At 39.8% G+C, this 24,397-nt stretch overlaps 1 protein-coding gene across 10 annotated transcripts in view; it reads right to left on the bottom strand.

Moving 5' to 3' along the window:
- Positions 1–24,397, bottom strand: part of CCDC148 (coiled-coil domain containing 148) — a 77,475-nt gene that overhangs the window by 48,569 nt on the left and 4,509 nt on the right. For 5 of the 10 annotated variants that reach the window (XM_054829122.1, XM_054829119.1, XM_054829116.1 and 2 more), the window contains exons 2-3: positions 9,239–9,314; positions 4,194–4,315 (exon numbers count right to left, since the gene is read on the bottom strand). In XM_054829122.1, coding sequence (XP_054685097.1) covers positions 4,194–4,315; positions 9,239–9,293 — 177 coding nt within the window. In that variant the 5' untranslated portion in view covers positions 9,294–9,314. Of the gene's footprint in view, positions 1–4,193; positions 4,316–9,234; positions 9,315–24,397 lie in introns of those variants that run through there. The other 5 variants (XM_054829118.1, XM_054829120.1, XM_054829123.1 and 2 more) reach the window with 5 other exon arrangements.

The raw sequence follows: 24,397 nt of genomic DNA, 5'->3' as shown, positions 1-24,397 counted from the left end.
TTTCAAAACCTATCCAATAAAAGAGGCTCTGAAACTGTCTGAGGGCTTCACAAAAACATTGCTTCCAACTTCAGATAAAACAGAAATAGATGCTTTTGAGATAGATGGAGTTCCTGCTTAAACCAGAGGAACAGCCATCGGTGAAAGGCTGAGGAAGCACTAGCCAGATGACTCTGGCCAACCAGCAATGAAGGAGAAGGATCAGAAGTCTGGGGCTGCCAGAAGGCCCCAGACAAGTCGGTTTTCTCCCATCCTCCCACCACCACGACTGTCTTCCAGCTGTTCAGTGGATACTCAGGACAAAGGGGCATTTCAGTTCAGAACTGGCTCCTTTCCTGCTCCTCTTTTTGCTGCCCAGCCACCACCTTTCTCCACCACATCGGACCTCATCCCTGCCCCAGCCAACTTCTTCTGGTTGCAAACCCCCTCCGATTCCAGAGGCTCCCACAATTCACACACAATCCCCTTCTTTTAACTCCCCAGACCTTCCTTCATGCAGATACATAATTCTACTGCAGAATGGCTGCAAGACAAGAAAAAAAATTGGAAACTCTTGTCCTAGTTCATAACAGGGAGAAATTAATAAAGAACTCACTCCACACCTAGTTCAGGAAAGAAATTATGTTCTGAGTCAAAAATGGTAGTTTTCCACTTGGCTCAGGTGGAAGTAAGCTACTCTGTTAAAAATGCTTAGTCAACTTTCCTGCCTGGAAAGCTGGACAAACCCACACATTATCAAGAACGTGGAGAGCAAACCCTCTCCGGGCATGTTCCCCATTCCCTCCGCCGGCTGGGCAGGTGAACCAGCAGGCTTCTCAAAGACACCAGTTGTGGAACTCTGCTGTGCAGCACTCGCGCACAGGTAAGCAAGAATCCCATCGCTTCACCAACCAACAAAGCTAAAGTCTTACTTTAAAACAAAATACCTAAAATTTTGAAACTAGAAATATTTACGCCTCTCAAATGAATCCGAGTTGACTATATCTGGGTGAATATACCTGGTTTCTAGCCAGTCACATAAGGAAGAACCACGACTAGAATTTAGTTTATCCATTGCGGGTTTGCAGCTTTAGCGGCAGTATTTGGGTAAGACGTTGCAATAGGTGCTGTGCAGAGAGTCCGTGACTGTGGACGAGGAACAGGGTGTTTATAGGAAGCTGCATATGTGACTGCACTGTAAGGGAGTTTGAAAACACCTGGTCATTGCTTTCAGTCAGTACGCTACACTGCTGCTGAATCAAAGATAACGTCTCCTACGTATTGCTGACGTATTTTCATGTTTAAAAAGTTATTTACAGCTTCCTCTTGATTACCATTACATGTTTAAAACCAGACTTCAGCAAACAGAATACTATATTTAAAGTAATTTGAAAATACATGCATCTTCAAATCAATTCTAAAACTAAACAAAACCTGAAGTAGATCTGTACATAAAGTCTAATATGCTCTTGAAATTATTTTATAGCAACAGCAATGACATTTATGTATAACTGCTGCGAGATTAGCTTTTTCCTGTATGTGCTGTATTTTTCCTTCTTAAATGGTCAACAACTGATTTACTGTTCGCTTATTTGGTTCTGCCTCAATGGAGGAGTAACCCAGCACTTCAAAATTCGGATAGCCTGAATCAGCAACAAGAGAGTAGTAGGTGGGAACACATTCTATTCTCTGTGGAGCTTTCAGCATATATATTTCACTGCCTACTCAGTTGGAAAACACTTGAAAAGGTGAAATACCAAAAGACAGATGATGAAAAATTAAAGTTTGAATGAATTCAGTAGCATATTGTACTGCCAATCCATGAACAAGTATCTGCCAAAGCTTTTGAAATATTATACTTACATGCATTAAAGGAAGCAATACTATAAAGAACGTATGATTTTTTTCTCTCATTCACTGTCACCCTTTTCTATTTTAAATACAAAGAGAGAAGCTGCACAAGCAACCCCCTTTTTTGTTGCAAAGCCTTCAGGATAGTTGTGTGAACTAGTAAATTGCGCTTCTTGGTACTGCATATACTCCATTGACTACGAAACAGTATCAGAACAACAAAAAAGTACACGATTATGTTGCTAACCAATACATTTCATTTAATAACTTCTGTTCAAAGAACTTCTAAATATGTTTTAGACGTTAATTTAAAGGATTTTTTTTTAGAACTTTATCATAATCCCATATTTCTTCAGCAACTTTCCCTTTGAACTCTGCAATCCCGTCTGAATGAAGACTCTGAATTATATTTTATACATGCCAAAGACATCATCTGATCAGGTCCCTTAGTCTTCTACACAAGAAAACTTTAGTGACTGCATTTTGCGTAGTTTCTATCTCTTCAGCATAGCCTTTCATCCCAAAGGCCATCCACAAAATCGCAGCTGTTCAGAGGAACGGCCAAGGACTGGAGAGACAATACATCGCCATGTTAGCACAGGTTAAGCATACAAAACTGTGTTATCCTTATGCCGGATTTGCAGTTTTCTGAAAAAGCAGTCAAATAACATTACTGCTGGAGGGTTCTCTTTAAAATTGATAATTTTTTTCCTCTTCTATTTTGTTTCTCACTCTAAGGAACTCTTTCAGCTGAATGTGTATCAGTGTCAATTTCTTCAGAAATCACTTTCTGCGAACTTGATTTTTTTTTTTTAATCATGTTACACTTATCAGTGAAACAGTTATACACTGAAAGCAGTTCCACTCTTACAAAGAGTTATCTACTCTGCAGTGATTTTGGATCGATGTTTTACAATATTTCCACGGAACTGAAAAGGAAAACATACAGAGCCAGCCACACATGCTCCAGAGCAATTGGAGACTTCTTGGATGTCTGTTTCTAGCAGTTTGACATACATTCTCCCTCAAAGAGAGCACAACTTTTTAAAGAGAAGTTCTTAAAAATACAAATCCAAAGAATGCATCTGGACATCCACAGCTAAAACCAAAATCAGTTTATTCCTAACTACCTTCACCCTCCAAACCCTGCCCCAACCAGGTGCAATATATAAGTACTTATGCGCAACCCAGTGTAAAAGAACATCCATGTCTTGGCTGTCCCATTAAAAACAAGAAGTGCAGCACTTCAAATTCTGTTGTGGCTTAATAGCCACAGCATGATGATAAGCTGTATGGAAAACAGATAAACTCATAAATAGGTTTCAAAGAACTTCTTTTCTCAAAACAAGCATGTTGAGATTAAAATGTTATTTTCTGCCCACTGCAAAATCAGGAACAAACTATTTAGCATACAGCTGGATGACAGCTTAGACGAGCAGCAGTCTTCTCCTACATTTGGGTTTGCTGTTTAAGGAGCTTGTTCACAAAAATATTCCATGCTTGCCCTGTTGGTTCGTAGGTAACGTTGGAAGCAATCAGAACCATCCCCTCAGAATGGCAAAAAATTAAAATTAATAATAATAAAAAAAAGAAATTCATCAGCTCTCCAATGTTTTATGTTGCCAGGACTCATGAGCCAGGCAATACATATACAAAGGGACATGCTGGGAAGCAAGTCTTAGTACTTAGTCTTCTTTCCAGTTTGACAGCCTTGACTTTTGCTGCTTCAATTCTGCTAGTGACCCTGCTTTGTCCATACATTATAAATCATCATTCTTAATAAAATTAGAGATAAAGTTTTCATTGAACTTTGCTAGTATTAGACAGACTACCTTATTTACCATTTGGGCCATACTGGAGCTATTTATACATTTCTAACTGTCTAGCTCTACATTGACATTTTATGGCTATAAAATCATTTTAATTTCCTTTCCAAGATCTACCTCAGCTCGACTTTTGCAAATCCTCACTTCATATCTTTTTGTTTGTTTCTTTCTGGATCAGCCTCCCCTTCTCACTTATTCCTGTAAGTTCTTCATTACCCCCAACGTTTTGAGTAGTTTATGGCAATTCATGCAGACTCATTACAGACTTGAATATAAACTTCTCCTGTCTTTTTGGGAAGCAGAATCCACACACATTTTGCATCTCTGATTCAAAGAAATTCCACACTTTGACATTAACGTGTCCAAATCACAATAACACTACCTCTGACAAACTCTCGTCTTTTGCCCCCTTTTGCTGAACACTGTTACAGCAATTTGTTATCCCTATTCATTCTCACCTTCCTTGGGCCAGTGAAAAGAAATATGATCACTGAATTTTAAAATCATTCACATTACAAATAATATAAAAAACCATACCTTTAATTTAATTTTTGCAGATGTCATTTTTTCTACTGCAGCAAGTTCATATAGATGTTTGTAGTCAACAGGTTTATACTTCTGGCTGCAAAGACCATTTCTCATAGGAATCACCAGATTTTCTAGTTACCACATAAAACACATTCAGTCATTTCAAATTCTGGAGAAATATTTTAAGCATGAATCATAAAATTAAAGCATTGTAGATAGAAAGTAGAAACGTATATTTTAAACATTAAAAGTTTCCATAACAAAGAGATTGTTAGTTGGTGAATAAGAATTTGAAACAAACATAAGCTAGTAGAAATTATATAAGAAACATTAACCATTTGTCTATTTACAAAGAGTTTATTTAAAAAGGGTTTTTATATGTGAACTTAAAGAATAATTCACTTTAAAATGAGTTTCCTGTAATTTTAGTAAGGTCTAATACAGATATACATAAGTTTCGATTTATGCACTTATTTCACAAATTGGAAAATTACCTCAATATTGTAATCTATGGATTGAGAAATAGGAGTAAGAGGTATATAAACTACTAATTATATGTAAACAGAGTGAGTTGCTGTTACATTTCCCATTGAATCTGCAGCCATAAGAACATCATAATTTCTCTATTAAACTTTTGTAGGCTCCTGGGAAAACAATGTACTTCCTTAAAAAAGAGAAAGGCACTAAACTGCAAGGAAAACATCATACTTGGTTTCTGCTGCATGCAGTATGGATTATAATGTCCACTTTCTGCAGCCCTATCATCAGTATTTGAAAGACTGTGACAGTATTGAAAAAGTGTTGTCCAGAGGAAGTAGTTGTGCTGAAAAAGCATCTGAAGTCAATAAAGATTTAACCAAGCTGGTCTTTCAGCACACAGTGAAGTTAACTTAGAATGATCCCTTTAAGAATTTCATTGAGGGATTGCCATATTCCCCAAAGAACAATTACCCCAAGTTTACCATGGAGTCCTCCTTTGAGTTCACGTTCCTAAAATCCACTGCCTTTATTCCTCTTCCCCCTCACCAACTTCCTAAGAACGATAACTTCCACCACTTCATGGTCACCTTAATCCAAAGCATATTAGGTATACACTTAAAACTGAGTGAGCCGAGGACTGAGACGACCAGCAGCCATATCAGAACAAATCCAGAAAACCAAAGCTGCTAATCCTGTCTGAACAAGGTCTGTCACCAGCAAGAGAGCGCAGCACACTCAAGGTAACCCCAGATACACAGCTGCCTAATACTAATCGACAGATTTTCCTGGCTTATTGGCCTGCGCCAGACTCCCATCAAAACAGAACTGCATGTCTTCCCCTCTAATCATCATCTGCATTTTCCACAGGCGATCCCTTTGCAGTTTCCCCTCTCTGAACTTGAGAGGGTACACCACCTACACAGAGGAAGGCTTCCTCCTCTCCTCCTGCTTGTCAATCCTGCTTTCTTCTCCACTAATCGTCTCAACATGCAAATTATTTCACCAAATCAGTGTTATGCTAAGCAGGTTATAGCCTTGATCTTGTATTATGACTACTTTTTTTTTCTCTATATACCTTACACAAAAACAACATTCAGTAGTTTGATCCACTAATTTCTTCCATTTTATCCCTCCTATGAGCTTAGTATGAATAATCTCCTTTCTCCCAGTTTTTAGGCCTGTAGGCAGCTTTGTTCATCTGTAGGCTTTTATTCCCATCAATCCAAATTTAAAGTTCTCATCCCTAAGTCAGCAAGATTATGTGAAGATTGTGAGATTGCTTACAACATCATCCAGCAGAGATCACGGAACATCATTCCACATTCAAAGAAGTAAAACTTCAGTTGCCAAACCCTCTGAAAAGCCACTCATTCAGATCTTCCTCCTAAGCCTATTACTCCTTCATCACTGCTCCCAAAGGCTTACAGTCACTTCTAGTCTGCTAGGAGTCATTTCAGGCAGTAACAGCAGTGGCCACACACGAGCACGGCAGGAGCTGCAGAGCAATCCCGTAACATTTCTAACTCAGGCTCCCCGCAGGCAAATGCCAGGGAGATAAGTTAGCAGATGCATCCTGTCATATTCATGAGAAAAGAATCAGTAACTTGTTAGTACTACTAAATGATATTAACTACTGCTAGAAGTCCTTAAGTACAACTCCTTGGTATGGTGCTTGTGAATGTCATGATCTTTGAAAACCACGATAGCGTGATGTTCCAGCATCAGAGATCCTCAGTTAATTCCAGGATAGCATACTATCATGCAGGTGTCGGGGCAAAGGTGGGACACTCTCATCTTCCAGAGGACATAAAGATCTAAATCTCTCCGCTGCTGCAGAGACCTCTCTAAGTACCTAGTGTCAATGGTTTTGGAAATGTTCTACATGCATCCTACAGCATCCTACCCTCATGTCAACACATGCACTGACAAAGTCCTCATGCTACAGTCAGCTTTTAGCCTTGCCACTCCTCCTTCAGATCAGGAATTGGAAGTTATTCCTAAATCATTTCACTAGCATGGATCTCTCACACCACTTGTTCTGAATTGTGGTATGGATACCAGGGGTGGGAACCCTGTCTGGGTATGGCACTCAAAATTGCAGTATCCTGACCAGTTTTCTTTGGTCTATGTCAGCATTGCCGCCTCCTTAAACTACTCAATGAAATTACAGTTTGCTGTCCCTGTTTGACAGCTCTCACTCACCACTGGCTTTTGAAACCCTGCATCCTCTATGCCAGCTTTATTCCTCAATACAGCGCAGTAAGGATAAGAGACATGATCAAAAAACAAATCCATGTAATCTTTTTTGCATTCTTTCTTTCACACAATATAAAATGAGAGAAGAGGGTTGACAACAAAAAGCATGGAAAAACAGGATGAAAAATGTAAGAGCGTATACTGATGTACAGTCAGTAATAACAAATACAGTACAGGGAAACAACTAGGAAGGGAGAATGAGCCATGCCACTGAATGAATAGATGGAGAGGACAAGGAATGCTACAGAATAACAGGGAGAAGCACTGGTTTTCTTTGGCTGCGTTGTCTTAATCTGTTGTAACCACAGAAGAATGTATCTGAAAACAGTGAATAAGCAGAGAGAATCCATTTACTTAAAAAGGTTAAACTTTGTGGTACCTAGATTTAAAAAATAGAAATAATAAAAAAGTTGTTACTATGTTGGGTTTCTAAACAAAAAAAAACCTTGCAGCAATGTTTGGAAGCCTTAGAGTTGTCTCTGAAAGTACCCAAGCTTAATTTAGAAACATAATCTGATATTTTCTACACTCTCAAAGTTTTATATAAACTATATAAATATACATAGGTACATATAGAACTAACATAAGATAAAGTAGGTACCTGAGGTACTTCCTCAGGTAATTCATCTTTACCAACTTAATGATGTCCCTCACATCTAAGAAAAGAACAAGGAGGAGTGAAAGACAGGTTCAATTTCCAAACCTCTAACCCCAAATAATTTAATTTTCTCTTTGCTTTCAATATTCTTTTTCCTTTAGCCTGTATATCTGAACTTTGTGAATCTCTGCTACTGTTTCTTCTTCTACTGAAGACTTTAAGGAATTTTCTGAAGTCAACAGGGTCTATCCACGTAAGATTAACTCCAAAAATCAGAGTCTTAGCATATAGGATGTAAACATTGTATGTAATAGGTAATGTATTGGATGTGTCTTATATTTTACAAAGAAAATAAATTTTATGTATTTTTATATGTATGTATACACCCAAAAATATATACACATATATACACACATGAATAAAAATATAAAATATTAAACTTTTAGATTTTTAAAATGCCTTTTCACAATTGTCTATAACAAATATTTGCTAAAGCCTGAGATACAATTATAATGGTAAATGAAAATACTTGTACTGAAAAGCTTTAGCACACAGATCCTCAGTAACTTTACATAAGGAATGGGCTTTTTCTTTCCAACCTCCTTTTTAGGTTCCTTTAGTAGTGAAACTTGCCATTAGGTTTAGTAGAAAGATTTTTTTCCCGTTCACTATTAAAAACACAATGGCTGGAAGCAATATGCCTGACATACGGTTTTGCAGAGGAGTCCATGTAAAACATTAAGGTAAATCCTACAAAGCTATGTCATGACTCTTTCAACTCTCCCCTAAGGATTTTCATTTGCCGCATGCCTACAGAAAGTTTGACAACATGATCCCCCATGGCACCTCAAAGTGGAAAGATTTTTTCCCAAGTCAACCACCAGGGCAGCCCCCAGTGTCAGGACAGGCTGGGGATGGAGGGATTGAGAGCAGCCCTGAGGAGGACTGGAGGATCCTGGCAGAGGAAAAATTGGACATGAGCCGGCAGTGCGTGCTTGCAGCCCAGAAAGCCAACCGTGTCCTGCGCTGCATCAAAAGAGGTGTGACCAGCAGGTCGAGGGAGGGGATTCTGCCCCTCTGCTCCACTCTGGTGAGACCCCCCTGCAGTGCTGCGTCCAGCTCGGGGGTCCCCAGGACAAGAAGGACATGGAGCTGCTGGAGAGAGTGCAGAGGAGGCCACGGAGATGATGCGAGGGCTGGAGCACCTCTGCTATGGAGACCTCAGGCTGAGAGAGTTGGGCTGGTTCAGCCTGGAGAAGAGAAGGCTGCGGGGAGACCTTAGAGCCCCTTCCAGTCCCCAAAGGGGCTCCAGGAAAGCTGGAGAGGGGCTGGTGCCAAGGGCAGGGAGTGCCAGGCCAAGGGGAATGGCCTGAAGCTGCAGGAGGGGAGATGGAGATGGGATGTGAGGCAGAAATCCTTCCCTGTGAGGGTGCTGAGGCCCTGGCACAGGGTGCCCAGAGAAGCTGTGGCTGCCCCTGGCTCCCTGGCAGTGTTCAAGGCCAGGTTGGATGGGGCTTTGGGCAACCTGGGCTAGTGGAGGGGGGTGACACTGGATGGGCTGTGAGGTCCCTTCCCACCCAGGCCACACTATGAGTCTATGATCAGAATGCAATAGCAGCTTCCATATGCAGCTATTAATTGCACAGAGTATTTCATAAGTAGTTTTATTCTAGACTGTGATAAAACAATTAAATTTGAACATGATAGCATACATACCTACCTACATCATTAATCCTATGAGTTGTAAAGAATATTCCATGGTCCAGTGCACTCATTTTTATGTATTTTTTTTATATCTGTTAAGAAACAAACAGATGGTTTGAGAATACCAACATTGTGGATGCAATCTAAAAACACATTCAAAAAACTATGTATTGTTTTCTGAGGAGAGAGGGCACATCTTACTAAAAATGTAATTAGACAGGAATTTCATAAGTTCATCTTTCATTTTAAGAGAGATTTCATGTGTCTTACATCATTTAGCAGCTAAGAAAACAAAATATTATTTCCTTGATGAATCTGTAATGCTGTCGCATAGATCACCTATTCTTTGCTTTGTGCTTTTCAAAATATAACAGTCCCATTGACCCAAACGTAAGGTAAGTTTTGTCGGTGTTCTTTGCTTTTTAGGAATTAAGCTTGAAAAGATCACTCTTTTCTTATATTCAGAGACTGTGGTTTATTTATAGATCCCTATACACCCCCTTTAAGAGTCTCTGTATTAACATTTGTCAACCCAAGTCAACTGCTTCAGCAACAGTGGCTTAGTTCCTGATAAGCAACTATGACAGGCAGCACACATCAAGTATTCACATCATCTTGGGATAAACTTGACATTTAAGATGCAATAAGATATACAACATCGTAAAAAACTTTGATGTCTTAAAAACGTTACTTTCACCTTAATTAAGCATGCATGAGCACCATCACAGGTCTTGCATACAAAGAAAAGCAATAGATCCAAACAAGGTGCGTCCATTGAACAGATTCAATAGATGAATAATGCCAGAAGGGGAAGGTCACGTCCAACCAGCCTCCCCACAAACCCTCTCCCTGAAACCCAGCTCCACTTTACCAAAATTTCCCATACACAAAATTCCATCCACTTTGTCACACCTTTGACATTTGTCTGGTCGCACAGCAAGTAGCAGCACAGTAAACAGCAGACCAGCAAAATCTGCTAGCTTCTGTATTGTGGAGGTACTTTTCTGCTGTTCTAGTCAGTTGAATCAGTTTATCCAGACAAATTCCAAAGGTGGCACAATGCAACAAGGAGGGAAGAGCAGCAGAAGCAATTTAAAGGGAATGACTCCGACAGAGCGCTATTCATTTCAATTAAAAATGTGAGACTGCAACCAAAGATACTTAGCATTGTACTTCCCCGTGAGCTGTTTCTTCGTGACAACATTCTGCCTTGCAGAATCATCAAAACCAGCTACAGTGTAAAAATCTGACCTAGATGGACAACAGTTTCATGAATGAGCTGCCATTATTACTGCAAACAAACGGTAAGTGCAGTTGACATTACAGCCACAACAATACACATACGTACACACACGCTACTGTTCTGGTGCCACAAAGGCCATTAATTCTGTACGTGGTAACTATGCAAGTTACAAGGCAAAGAAAATTCACGACCACCAGACTTTGCACAGTGAATATTCCATGACCAAACCAAGTAGAAAATAGTGAACACTCATTGATAAAGTCTGACATTTCTCAATGCTTCCTCATTGTTATTTATTTATTACATATTCTTCAATGTTATTTAACAATGCTATGAAACTGTCCCTTGCACTAAACCGAAAATATAAAAGCGTCATCTGTCTTCACCCAAGAGTGACCATTCATTAACAATAAAGGGACCTTTTCAAATTTGTTCTGAAAGTAATTGACGATATCAGTTGGTCAGAAGCTACGTTGAACGTCATCATCTGATCACAAAGACTGAAATTAAAGATACATGAGAGTAAGAAAATACGACAATACATGAGAGAGTTCATTCCCTTTTTGAAAGACTAACATGTATTTTACAATCTAATAGTCACCTGTAAATAAGCTCACAGTTCCATCCCAAAGTCTACATGCTCCTCAGAAGTCAAGGGAAAAAGAAAGGAAGAAAAAGGTTAGCACATTCATACTGTTGATTCCATTCTTCTCCACTTAATGCAATTCTTTAATTTCAACTTGTAACCACATAACACTGCGAAATTCACCCAGACACATGAGGTAATTTTCCATATCAGAAGCAACTTTGGCCTATTTGTCATGCTGATGTTTTATCTATACATCAACTTATCTACATATAATTTTCTAATTGCATATATACTTCAGTTAGAATAGTTGTTGGTTTTTTTTTTTTTAAATCAAATTAATTATATATGTAAATCCTTAAGGCAGGGATTTACATAACACAGTGAAGTATTGGATTTACCTTCCTTACTTCTTCAAGGTGCCCAAAGGCAGTTTAAATGTTCCTTCTTTTCCCCCTAAAGGGGGGGACGGGACACACCTTTCTTAGAAAGGTCTTTATTTCTTGGAGGAATCACTGGAAATATAACTGGAACAAGAAATGCTCAACTGCCAACACACAAATCTTTAAGCTATAGGCTGATCAATTTAAAAAGGCATTTAAAGAAAATCCTTTTTGTTCAGGTTGTTTACAAATCTGTAAGTCAGGTTTAGTTTAATATCCCTAGCGTCATAATTCCCTTAGATTTCCAGCCTCCAAAATCTTCTTCCCAGGAGAAGGTGGAAGTAGACACATCACAAAATTCTGTACTTAAAGGGGCCAGAAGGAGCAGGGAGGGGCAGAATCTTAACAACAAGAAACAAAACAAAACGCAGTGAAACCCTGCAAACTGGCATAATTTCCCATAGGATTTTATAATTTTCAGCACTTTCTGGAAACTCCAGCACAATTACAATATGACACAATCTTCCACTGAATTTATGGTCATTAAGGTTGAACCGAAAACCTGAAGACATTAATAATAAAACATCAAAAAGCAGAAAAAACTTTAAGTAAAAATATTTGTTTAGTACTACTTTTCAATTATTTCTTCTTAAGGCTTTCAATGTGAATCACAAAGAAACAAAATCAGACTTTTTTTTTCTTTGCTGAATTTTACTCCTCCCTTGAAAAGTAAATCAACCACATACCTAAAATTAGAGAAAAGAGAAAGCATGGCAATATATTGAAATTCTTTATTTTAAAGCTTTTTTCATTGACCAGTCTAAAACAGACTTTTACACATCTCTTTCTTAGAAAGACTAAGCCATCACAACTCCTAGCCTCATTCAGGAAGACATGAATATTCAACTCTGGCTTGCTATTTCTAGAACACTCGTGAAATTCTTACTAACATAAAAGTGAAAAATAACTGCACCATGTCTCTTATACCATCGGATATAATCTATATTTACACAGGGCCAAGAAAACAAGGGGGAAGAACCAACACATGGGTGCTGAATGAGTACGACCGTTCTCCAGTGAAGCCACTTGAGCTCTACAGATCAGCAGCATGATATTTAAACAACAGCAAGTTCTCTTGAGGGTTTTTGCATACTATGGTTAATATTTACACAGCAGGTTGATTTCCCTCAGCAGAGATATCAACAAGGCTACCACATTCTGAGATTCTGCAAACAGAAAAAATATATCTGCATTAGACTTGAACCAGTGATGGCAGCAGCTTCGACCAAGTTGCCAGAATTCCTCAAATTAAAAGTAGGAATATACATCTACAAGGGAAAACATGACATGGGATAGTCCTGCCTACAGAGAGAGACATCAAAAGTTCCTTGCACAGTCAAAATGAGATTTGCAACAACGAAAACTGGCTTGTCTTTGCCTGCTAGCACTTTCAATTCTTGGCACCCAATTTCCCCATGCTTAAGATAGAGAGGGAATTCAGTGGTATATTTGAGTACAGTGGTACAAAACAAACAATTTACCTCAAAAGACTCTCTGCTCTTTTCACAAGGTTAGTCCTTAGGAAGGGCATTTAAGCCTCCATCATCAGTTCTACGGTCTGTATTCATTCATGCCAGTATTACAGCAGAGGTACTTGCTATTGATATGGGCAAGCTGCTATCAGGCGGTATTCTTAGAGCACAGGGTTTGCATCAGTAGTCTGAGGAAATCCCTGCTGATCTCAGTCTCCCTGGGCTGAGTGGAAGAACTGTGATTCAGCAATTTCAAAGAGCGTAAAATCTACTTCCATTTTTCATTCTTACAAGCATAACTTGTGGAAAATCATATGTAGCAGAATTTTTTTCCTACTTCCTCTGGCATTTCTACTCTAGTTCACAGAAAGTAATGCAAATATTTCAGGGAGTATTTTAATTTTTAACAAGAGCCACTGGATTTTGCATCTCAATACATCTGGCAGTGCCTTTAAGCACCTTTATCCTTTTGCTCTTGAAGAGACCATTGGAATTTTTGCATTCTATAACCTTAAAAGAGCAATTTCCACTATGTCAATCCTCTCATTAAATTCTGAGATCTGTTAGTATTTCTCCTAGTTGTGAGGTCTGTATTAAAGGGGGAAAGAAAAACAATTTAGGGTTAGGCTCAGCATATTTACTTCATAATGACACTTTTACAAAGATCGAATTTTTTGTAGGTTTCAAGACGACAAATTTAATTGATAACGGTGGGTTAATTCTAGGGGTGCTTGCTCAACCTGTACCCTGCAAGCCTCCTGTCAGCTTCAATTGAAATTTTGCACTGAATGAATACTACAGCTTATAACCCAGAATTTACATTTCATGATGAAAAATTATTCATTTTTAAAGGTTTTCAGCTGCTTGAACAGAGCTAACAAGTTACAGCTAATGATTTTTTTTCCACATACCTATATGGTTTTGAAGTTAAATGCTTAAAGAGTAGAAATACCAATTTCAGTAAGAGTTCACTGCCTTAAAAATCTTTTCACCTTCACAGATTACATCAGAATAACTTTAATTTGCATACTTTTCTAAAGGAAAATTATTCAGTGAGTAGTACTCCTTAGAACAAGAGTAACTTCGCTTCTCTTGCTCTGGTACTCATAGTATATTTTCATTGGGAATAGGTTTATTTCTGTGGGCTTTTCTAGCAATTAGTTTATTAACATCCATAAAACACAGCTTGAACCAAACACACTATCCAGGAACTTGGTCAATCCGTTTAATATTTGTGACCAGAAAGATGAAGAAAAGATTCAAGAAGGTTGACATCTTAGCATTTAAACTTTTAAAATACTCTTTAGAATACAGCCACAAGGAAATTTGGGTACCATTCACAAAAAAAGAAAAGGATCTTCTCTTCCTTAAAATATTGTATCCCAGCGGTTAGGGATAAATAGGCATGAAGGAGGAAAACTTGTGTTTCCAATGCCCTTTCTGAAGGGTCTCCTGAGCATTGGAACCAGAGGATTCCCACATATTGGATGGTGGTCTTATCCATACAAATTAAGGGATAATCTATTCTGAAGGTTTTTGAATAGTGCATACACCTCACATCCAAACATCTTAAACCAAAATGAGATATGTCATTTGAGCGTTTAATACAAAACACTTTATCCAATAACTCAAAGTAAAAAAAAAAAAAAAATCCATCTGGGTTCCCTTTCTTGGCTCTGCCCCAGCGTGGTCAGAGTGTAAAGCAGAAAAACTCCAGGAGCCCCGTGGGACAACAGCATCAGGAGGCACCGACTGTCCATCGTGCCACAGCCCACAAGGCTTTGATCCAAAGCAGCTAGGGCATGCCATGCTTTGCTGATCCTAAGTGGTACTTATAGAGCTGTTAATGCTTTGTGTCATATAACATCGCGTCCTTCCAGGAAAACAGGTGGACAATTGTCTGCCCTAACACTGCTGGCATATCTGGAGCTGGCCAGGCCTGGAAGGCTGTGCTCCCGCACCACTGATGGATGCAAGCTCAAGCCCATGCTAACAGGCAACACAAACGAAGGCCTTCCTTCACTCTGCAATCTGCAAGGTGCTCCAAAACCCATGGGTGAGTGCAAGCTTGTCTCCAAATACCTGAGATGCAATGAAGTTTCAGCTCAGATTTGCTCTCAAGAACAAGCAGGACAGGCTGAAACAGAGCGGTTCAAATATCTGAGAGCACTAACTAGACATGGAGCTACCTCCTGTCACCGTGTGAGTGCAAGGACTGGTCAGAAGTTGTAACTAACAGCAAAACCAGATTAACTTCTCACAAATGGAGAAGTGCTTCCCTCTCCACCCACACTATGATAAACGTGATATCATTTTTACTAAAGATACTACCACCACGGAGTCCAAGCCTGGAGACCTAAGCAGCAGCAGAAGGGCAAAGGAGCATTTTAGCTGGAGAACTAAGAACTAGACAACTCAGCAGATTTGGAGAAAAGCTCTAAGAGACGAAGAAAAAGAAACTGCATTAGGGAGCTACAGTTAGTATTATGTGCATAGGAGGATGCAAAACACCTTTTGTAAGTATCAGTAATCTGTATCCAAGTTCGACAGGATGAGCAGTGTCTTGCACAGACAAACCCATCCCCAGCGTGATTTCCAAGCTGACTTCTGGTTGCTCTCCTGCCTTCCCCGTCAGCTAAGTATTATTCTGGCTCTGTTGTACATGGTCAAAGCACAACAACATGGGATTTAAAAATAACTTAAAAGAAAAACAGGTCAGGAACTTCAGCTGGAAATAAAAAGAAAGGGAATACCACCTGGCAGTTTCATTACTGCATCAAACTTTTAGTAGGGTTAAGATTTTATAAGGTTAAATATAATCAGGATGAAAAGATATTTAAAAATTATGAGTAATGTAAAGGCTGGACAAAACATCTGTCTTCAGAAAAATAACTGCACAAGGAGCTAACAATCTGGTCTCTCGCAGGCTTAAAAGAAATTCTATTCCTCTGCTATAGACAGCCTTCCTCCTGCCTGCTTTTTTTGTTTGTTTCTTACCATTCTAGCACTACTTCTATTGATAAACTTGGGAAGAGAGTACTACACTGTGCTATATGAAAGCAAAAATAACTTATTGATGAAAAATTGGGAGTACTTGAAAGCTGTAAGACTACTTGATCCATTGCACCCACTTCTCTCTACAAAAACTTTTTACTACTGTTCCCTGCCCAGCTGCTGTGTTGGCATCATTCTCCCGTATTACACATTTTGGGAACCATCATCCTAATCCGGGCCCACCCGGCCCACTTTAAATGACATGCTTCTTCCAACACAAGAAACACTGTCCTGTTTGAAAGACAACTATGGATACCAGTAAGAGTAGCAGCAGCATAGCTACTCCTCCAGTTTATTTATTTATTTATCCCTTTGACAAATTATTATCTCTTCTTTCTACTGACATGTTTCTCATATAATGTCAGCGTTTTAACAAAACTTCACATATTCACCTTAGCTTCATCTCCTTTGAAAAGACAGCAGGAGAGTACATCTGCGGGAAAAGAAATGATGCAAAAAAACTTACTGGCCATTTTCTGTAATTTTAGGGCTACTGTGTTTGATTAAATAAGTGCTTATGCCCTTCCAGCCTGCCCATTTCTGTCTTCTGCAATGATATCATACATTTGTATTTGATGTCGGCCTTTTAACGGACATTATTTTCTGTTATCACAAATTCAACATTATGACTTCACTAAAGCACTGAAAATGAATGTTAAGATGGTTTTGGAAAGGGCAAGATCTGTATAAACCTGTATTTTATCTTCAGTAACTAGAAAATGTACCAATCAAAATGATAAAAGCACTGCAAGTTAAATTTATTTCTGCTGTAATGCTGTTATATCTAAAAACCTCTTCAATACTATAAAAGTTAATCTAAGCCTGAGTTCAGATACCCTCCTTCAAGGCTTTGTTCAAACTTCAATACAGCCTCTGGGTTGGAAGTCTTGATGCAGCTTAGAAAGAAAAAGCACAAAAGATGACGCAGACATCAAACCAAAGGCTTTACTATGTAGAAAACTGTTCCCCAAGAATGCTAAATCAGCTATGTCTACAACCAGCCATGACTAAACCTTTTAGTAACAGTAAAAAGCATAAGGTTTACCAGCCCTCTGTTTCTCCTCCTGTTGATAATTTAGTATTTCACTACAATTCAGAACTCTTGCAGGTAATAACAAATATGACCTCTTAAAAGATTATGCCTCCAATTCAACTAAACATGTCAGTGCATTCTTAATGTAAACACTTGTGCCTGAGGTGTGTGACAAGTATATTCTTAAATATGGGAACACTAAATATTAAGGCAAGATCCTGCTCCCTTTCATTTAAATAGAAATTAAACTCTCTAGTGTTAGTCAGCATTTCTGGAGCAAGCCAAGCCTGCAGCCTGCCAACCGCCCCCTGGCACCTGTTGCTACTGGTGAGTCCTGCCCAGTTAAGGTCCCAGTTCCATGAGCACTCCCAGTGAGCTTAACCATTAACTTTAAAGGAACACGGATTTCACTGCCTCAATTCTTTGCAGATTCAGGTCACGAGTGTCATTTTTTTCCTCTGAGCTAAACTGCTGCTAATTAACAGAAGGGTAAAATTACTGGGGGGGGAGGCACAGTGGTTAATGATCTGGACATGCTATTTAAACCAAAACTTTTTGTGCATGTTTTAAATCAGTAAAATTATTAAATGTAAAATCAATAATATGAGGCCATATCAACTCTACACAAAATACAGTTTGACAGCATAATCAATGACAGATTAATAGGTACTTATATTTTGTGAGAATGAAGGTTGCTTAATTTCACAACAGCAGGTGTTACAATCCTGTCAGTGGTTCAAGTAAATTACTAGTGGGCATACACAACTACAAACCAGAAATGAGCCACTGACTTCACTGAAAACTTTGAATGCAACATCAGTGGGAACTTTGATTACAGATTAGGACAGATGTTTCCTAAAACATCCAAACTCGAGAAGAAAAACCCCAAACATAGAAGTCACTTATTTTCAGTGCTCTCTTTTAAAAATCTGCAGATTTCTTAAATATTTTGTGGAAGGCTTTCTTCTAGATTTTAAAGTTTAAAGGAAATGTTAATTGCTTAGCTACTGCATGTTTCCATTCAAAGAAGAGCAATATTAACATGCAGTTGTTGGAACCCTCTGATCCTAATTACCGTTAGGGAAAAGAGGCAGAGAATCACTGCCATTGTACGGCATGGAGTAAAAACAACAAACAAATAACCAGCTTTATCCTTTAATCAGATCTATTCTCTTCTAGTTGAGCTATCTCAAAATGGCACCCATCCAGAACATTTTAATCTCCCAGCAGTCAGTCCTTTCCCCAGGAAGAAAATACACAGTATACTACTTCGGTCAAAACAGTTGCTAAAGAAGTCCCATAGTTTGACTACTATTTAAATTTGCATTCCCTAAAGAAAGAATTATGGATCTGCTTGAAATAAAGTCAAGTATCAGAAACTGTACATTTCCAAAAGAGACATAGTTCTTTTTGTCTATGATAATCTCATTACTTCCTCATTAAGTAAAACTTAATCCAAAGTAGGAAGATCAATTTGAGTAACACTTAAAACAATCAGCTTCATGGAATAGGCTGTCACAGTGCAAGGGAGGGAGAAATAGTTCATCTGCTTTCTGTACGTTACAAGAGAACTACTACCCTCCTTCTGTTCTTTGAATAGTCTAAGTAGCAAATCCAAGATAAAATAAACTTTAAAAATGCTTTATATAGAAAAGCAAATAAAAGAAAGGAAGTAAATTTTTAAGAAGTTGACAAGGGACATAAAAACAGTAGGAAATGAAGTCACCCATGTTGGCCACACAACCTTGAATCAAGTGAGTCAGCTGGCATTTTGTTACGGTTTGTTCAAAACAAAACATGCACAATCCCTTTTCACGGACCAAATGCACCCACTTCAAAGCGAGCCAGCTGCAGACAGCACACCTGGCAGTTTCAGAGTTTAACTGAAAGACAGAATGGAATGTGAAAATGCTCTGATGCTTTCAGCGGTTAATTATCACCAAAAGGTTTGGGTGGGCAGGCACCTCCCAGCCCACCCAGTGCCACCCCTGCCACGGGCAGGGACACCCTCCACTAGCCCAGGTTGCCCAAAGCCCCATCCAACCTGGCCTTGAACACTGCCAGGGAGCCAGGGGCAGCCACAGCTTCTCTGGGCAATCCTGGACAAAATCCTGCTTTGCTTAGCTAAAGGCAAAAATACAGACCTTTGGATTTGAACACAAGAAAGTTGCAGAGCTTTACTGTATACTTTTTTATATTATTAATATTCCATCTAGCTTCCTCTTTATTACCCCCCTGTGTAACAAAAGGTAAGTTACAAATTAAACAATATACCTCAACACATTCATTTAAAGATTTATTGGAAGATGTGAGTCTGAGTCATCCATTATAGTACCCTACAATTTTCTCCCTTATATAAGAAATAACAAACATATAGTTAAATCGACCTTTAACTGTCTGACTCGTAAAGCATATTTGCTTATTCGCTAGCCTGTGTGGAAAGCAGGATCTTTGTAACGATGCAGTGAGCAACTTACCACTCTGCCGCTCTGGCACCCGTCAGATAAAATGCTTAAATCTACATTACTCATTTAGCACAACAAAAGTATTACACAATGTTGTAATAGAAAACTGCCATAGAATCAATGTTCCCTGCATTCCAGCAAAGTATCTGGGCTTTGCCTTGACTTTTTTTTTTTTTGCTTTGCCTTTTTTTCTATTAACAGAAAAAAAAGCCAAAGCAGTAGCTTGAGACCCCATAAAGAGATTGATGTTAGTGGAACAAAATATTGCAATTTCAGTTCCAGTTTTGGAACCTAGCATTTCAGCAACCCATATAAAACCAATATAGTCTTTTTATTTTTTAAACAACAAAAAAAAAATCTGATTCACATGAAAAGGAGACTACACCTAACAGTACAGAAAAGTACCAAGAGAAGTAATTTTCTTGTTTAGGATTTCTTTGCTTAATAGCACCAATGAAATGACGTTCCTGGTCCAAAACTTGACCTGCCTTCTAACTGCTAAAATGAATTAAATAAGTTCTTCTTACCTGTATATAACTAGAACATTTAAATTCATAGTAAAAAAAAAACTAAAACAAAACACCAAAGGCAAAAAAAAACCCCCACAAAAACAACCCACAAACCAAAACAATCACCTTGGTAACTTAGGAAAATGCATTCTTTCTCTAACAGGTGGCACTTCAAATTGAACCTGTATGGAAATTAAAAACTGCAGTATTTTCACCATTTAAAATATATTCCAGAACAAAGCCATATTATCCATAGAGATCATTCCAAATTGTGTAAGAAAAAAATATCTGCCTGTCTATTGATATATAAAAGTTTTGGTGCCACTCTTCATCCCATGCACTTAGACTTTCTCCTGAGGACTCTGTTCTGCAGGATAATGGCCATTCTAGTCTGGACCCAACACAGCACATAGCTGCATGTATAAGCTTAAACACACCAAACTATTTTGTGAAGTCAAAGTCAGTATTAAATATTCTGTATACAAATATACAAGAAGAAATCAACGATTGTATTTCTAAGAGCACTAGCATACATTAAAAAAAAAAAATCAGCAAAACTGTGTAAGTAACCAGAACAGAATGTTTCATAGGACTAATGCCATCAGCTAACATACAACTTTTTGATGATAACCTTAAAAGCTGTAAGGCTTTACAAAAGAAGCATCGTTTGATTACAGTTTTCATAGAAGAAAAGGAGGCCTTAATCAGAAAAGAAAGCGTGCTGCTAGAAGTGTAAGAACAGCAAGGAGGAAAGGACTGGGGCGAGAGTAGAAAACACTTCAGATTCTCGGGAGACGACAAGGAACTGAACGACAAGAGAAACTAAGGAGGTTACGGAGGCGACAGCTGGGGACAGACCAGGCAGCAAGGTAAGCCAGCACAGGCAGACGCGCTGGCTCGCCAGTGGCTCACCTTGGAAGGTGATACTGAAGCGCTCTCGATTGACCGCGACCACCCTGACGTGGGAAGCACTGACCGTCTGTTTCTGCCAAGAGGCACCATTGCAGAGGAGATACAAACTCCTCCCTGCCCTTCAGTGCACAGTGCAATTGCTTGTAACCTTGCTGAACCAAACAGGCCCAGCCTCATACAGAGGATCCCAGTTGCAAAAGGCATCAGTGAAGTTGTAACATCATAGGCAATCTGGTCTTACACAAAATAAGCATAGGCCTGCTTTTTTCTGCAAACAAGTTATGCCTATGCAGAAGGCAAGGATTCAATTGCAATGACTTCTTACAAAGAGGTAGAATGTGCACTGTAGCACAGAAATTTCAAAGATGGATTCTGTATAATACTGCAGGGCCAACGCAATAAAGATGTAATTTTACAGGCAGGGATAGTTAAGGAGATAGATCTTAAAGGAACTTGTGTCCTATAAGACACATCGCATCTACTGAACTGTCAGACACTAAAATAATCAATACTAAGTAGCAGCAGAAATTCAGTGGAAGACAGCTAAAAAAGCTCAGAGTATACAGAACTCATCAAGTCACTCTAAAAAAAAAAAATTACCTACTGAAGACTGGACTTAAAAATTCTGTATAAACTATCTGGATTACAGTTGTTAAATCACAGCCCCATTGCTGTTCAGACAAGCCAACTGATGTGATTTTTGTTTCCAGTGCAGCAAAATGAACAATTAGAAATATACAGTTTTCAGGTCACAATAGTTTTATTTTCTTTAAATAGCTAAAGCCCAATTTTTAGAAAAGCAGGATGGGAAACAGAAGTGCACTTCTTTGTTTTATAGAATGAAACAGGGGATTTTAAATTGTCCTCACCTTTAGCACATGCTTCTGTCTTTGCTCTTGCCTTCTGCGTAGCATTTTAAATTAAAGCATTTCCACCTAGCCCATTTTCATGCTAGCTTTGTTAACGATGTTTTTTTCTTTTAAAAAACCAAGATCTGTATGGAAAGGTTCACTGACCAGCTGCTGGAGGTCTCCTCCCCACGGCTCTGCTGACAGACCAATTTATGTAACCATTTCTAATGAACTTCAGGCAGAAGTTAGCTGGCTTAGTTCATCTAGATAATATGGGAGTACACTTTATCAGTGCTTCATGAACATAGAACCATAGAATGGTTTGGGTGGGAAGGGACCTCACAGCCCACCCAGTGCCACCCCCTGCCACGGGCAGGGACACCCTCCACCAGCCCAGGTTGCCCAAAGCCCCATCCAACCTGGCCTTGAACACTGCCAGGGAGCCAGGGGCAGCCACAGCTTCTCTGGGCACCCTGTGCCAGGGCCTCAGCACCCTCACAGGGAAGGATTTCTGCCTCACATCTCATGTCCATCTCCCCTCCTGCAGCTTCAGGCCGTTCCCCTTGGCCTGTCACTCCCTGCCCTTGTCACCAGCCCCTCTCCAGCTTTCCTGTAGGCCCCTTCAGGTACTGGAAGGCCACAATTAGATCTCCCTGGAGCCTTCTTTTCTCCAGGCTGAACAACCCCAACTCTCTCAGCCTGTCCTCATAGCAGAGGTGCTCCAGCCCTCTGATCAGCTTTGTGGCCTCCTCCAAACTCTCTCCAACAGCTCCATGTCTCTCCTGTACTGGGGCCCCCAGAGCTGGACGCAGTCAATACTCCAGGTGGGGTCTCACAAGAGCGGAGCAGAGGGGCAGGATCCCCTCCCTCGACCTGCTGGTCACCCCTCTTTTGATGCAGCCCAGGACACGGTTGGCTTTCTGGGCTGCAAGCGCACACTGCCGGCTCATGTTGAGCTTCTCATCAATCAACACCCCCAAGTCCTTCTCCTCGGGGCTGCTTTCAATCCATTCCTCGCCCAGCCTGTAGTTGTGCTTGGGATTGCGCCGACCCACGTGCAGGACCTTGCGCTTGGCCTTGTTGAACTTCATGAGGTTCACACGGTCCCACCTCTCCAGCCTGTCCAGATCCCTCTGCATGGCATCCCTTCCCTCCAGAGTGTCGACCACACCACACAGCTTGGTGTCATCGGCAAACTTGCTGAGGGTGCACTCGATCCCACTGTCCATGTCACTGACAAAGATGTTGAACAGTGCCGGTCCCAGTACCGACACCTGAGGGACGCCACTCGTCACTGTTCTCCACTTTGACATGGAGCTGTTGACCACAACTCTTTGAGTGCGACCATCCAGCAAATTCCTTATCCACCAAGTGGTCCATCCAACATACTACTCTAAGGCCCATTTCTCCTTAAGCCAAGATACTTTTTCCTATTATAACCTATGAGAAGCTACGGCTTTGTCAGTTGCAGTTATTTGCACATTTATAGTTACACTTAAAAGCAATTCTGCATCAGCCCTCTCCGAGTTTAAGATTGCTTCACAAACCGAGCTTAAGCTGAAGACACACAAACAGGGCTAAGAGCCATTGAGGGGGGGAAGAGGAACTTGAGGAAGCAGGACCTGGTGAGTTAGTGCTGACACCAAAGGCTCTATCACCGTACCTTAAGCTAGCCTAGCTGATTTTTGTCTGACAGTAGCACAGCTGTCTGCAGCCTATGAGATAGCGAGCAAGAGGGATAGATAATTCATGTGATTTAGAAGCCACTACAGGTTATTTTGTCAGGAGCATCAGTATCATTTTGTACAGCTTTTGCCAGTTCTGCTTAGCCAAATTTGCAGTAATGTGCAGGGAAGTATTTGGCACACCTTCGCTTTAAAGTAATGCATAATGTTGTCTGATACCCTACTACAAAAAACAAAGCGTGCTTGTCTGAAGCCTCTCATTTACAACCACTGAAAGTGTACAGTCCATAAACAAGAACCAATCTTCTTTTTGCATATACATTTTCTTTATTGCCTCCGTATTCATAAGGATCTCTATTCTATATCCCTAGTCTGGTAAGAAAGATTACAATTTGTTAATTTCTCAACATTTTTTCCAGGCCTCAAATACAGCTTAGTAATAAGAATGGTAATATTTTGTAGTCAGTAGGAACTGCAAAGGATTTTAGCAGGCCTTCACCTGTCCTTGAGCAGATACAAGTACCTGCATTCTCCAGAGCTGGGGTTTTTGTTTGTTTGTGTGGGGGTTGCTTTGTGCTTTGGTTTTTTTTTTTAAAGGTTGATAGTCTCTACAAAAATCACTTACAAGCTCAGGACCTGAAAACCCACAGAACAATGACTGTTAATCACCTTTTCTTTATTGGACACCCCACTCAGCTTTTCCTTACATCCTCCTACCAAATCATCTATTTGGCTACTGCCAAGCTGCCCGGTTTTGTCAGAGGCAGTAACACCCAAGAGCAACCCCGGCTTACAGGTGCACACGTTTTGAAGCCTGGTTTCACAATTAGCTGGCTTCAGCAGCCAAGCTTACCAAAGGACTTCCCTTCACGGGGCACTTCGTCCTACCCTCCCACCGCAGTGCGCTACCCCCAAGCAAAAT

Source organism: Grus americana, chromosome 6 (assembly GCF_028858705.1).
Source record: "Grus americana isolate bGruAme1 chromosome 6, bGruAme1.mat, whole genome shotgun sequence".
NCBI classification, from domain to species: Eukaryota; Metazoa; Chordata; class Aves; order Gruiformes; family Gruidae; genus Grus; species Grus americana.
The sequence above is the reverse complement of the archived record's forward strand: the minus strand, read 5'-3'. Positions and strand labels throughout refer to the sequence as shown.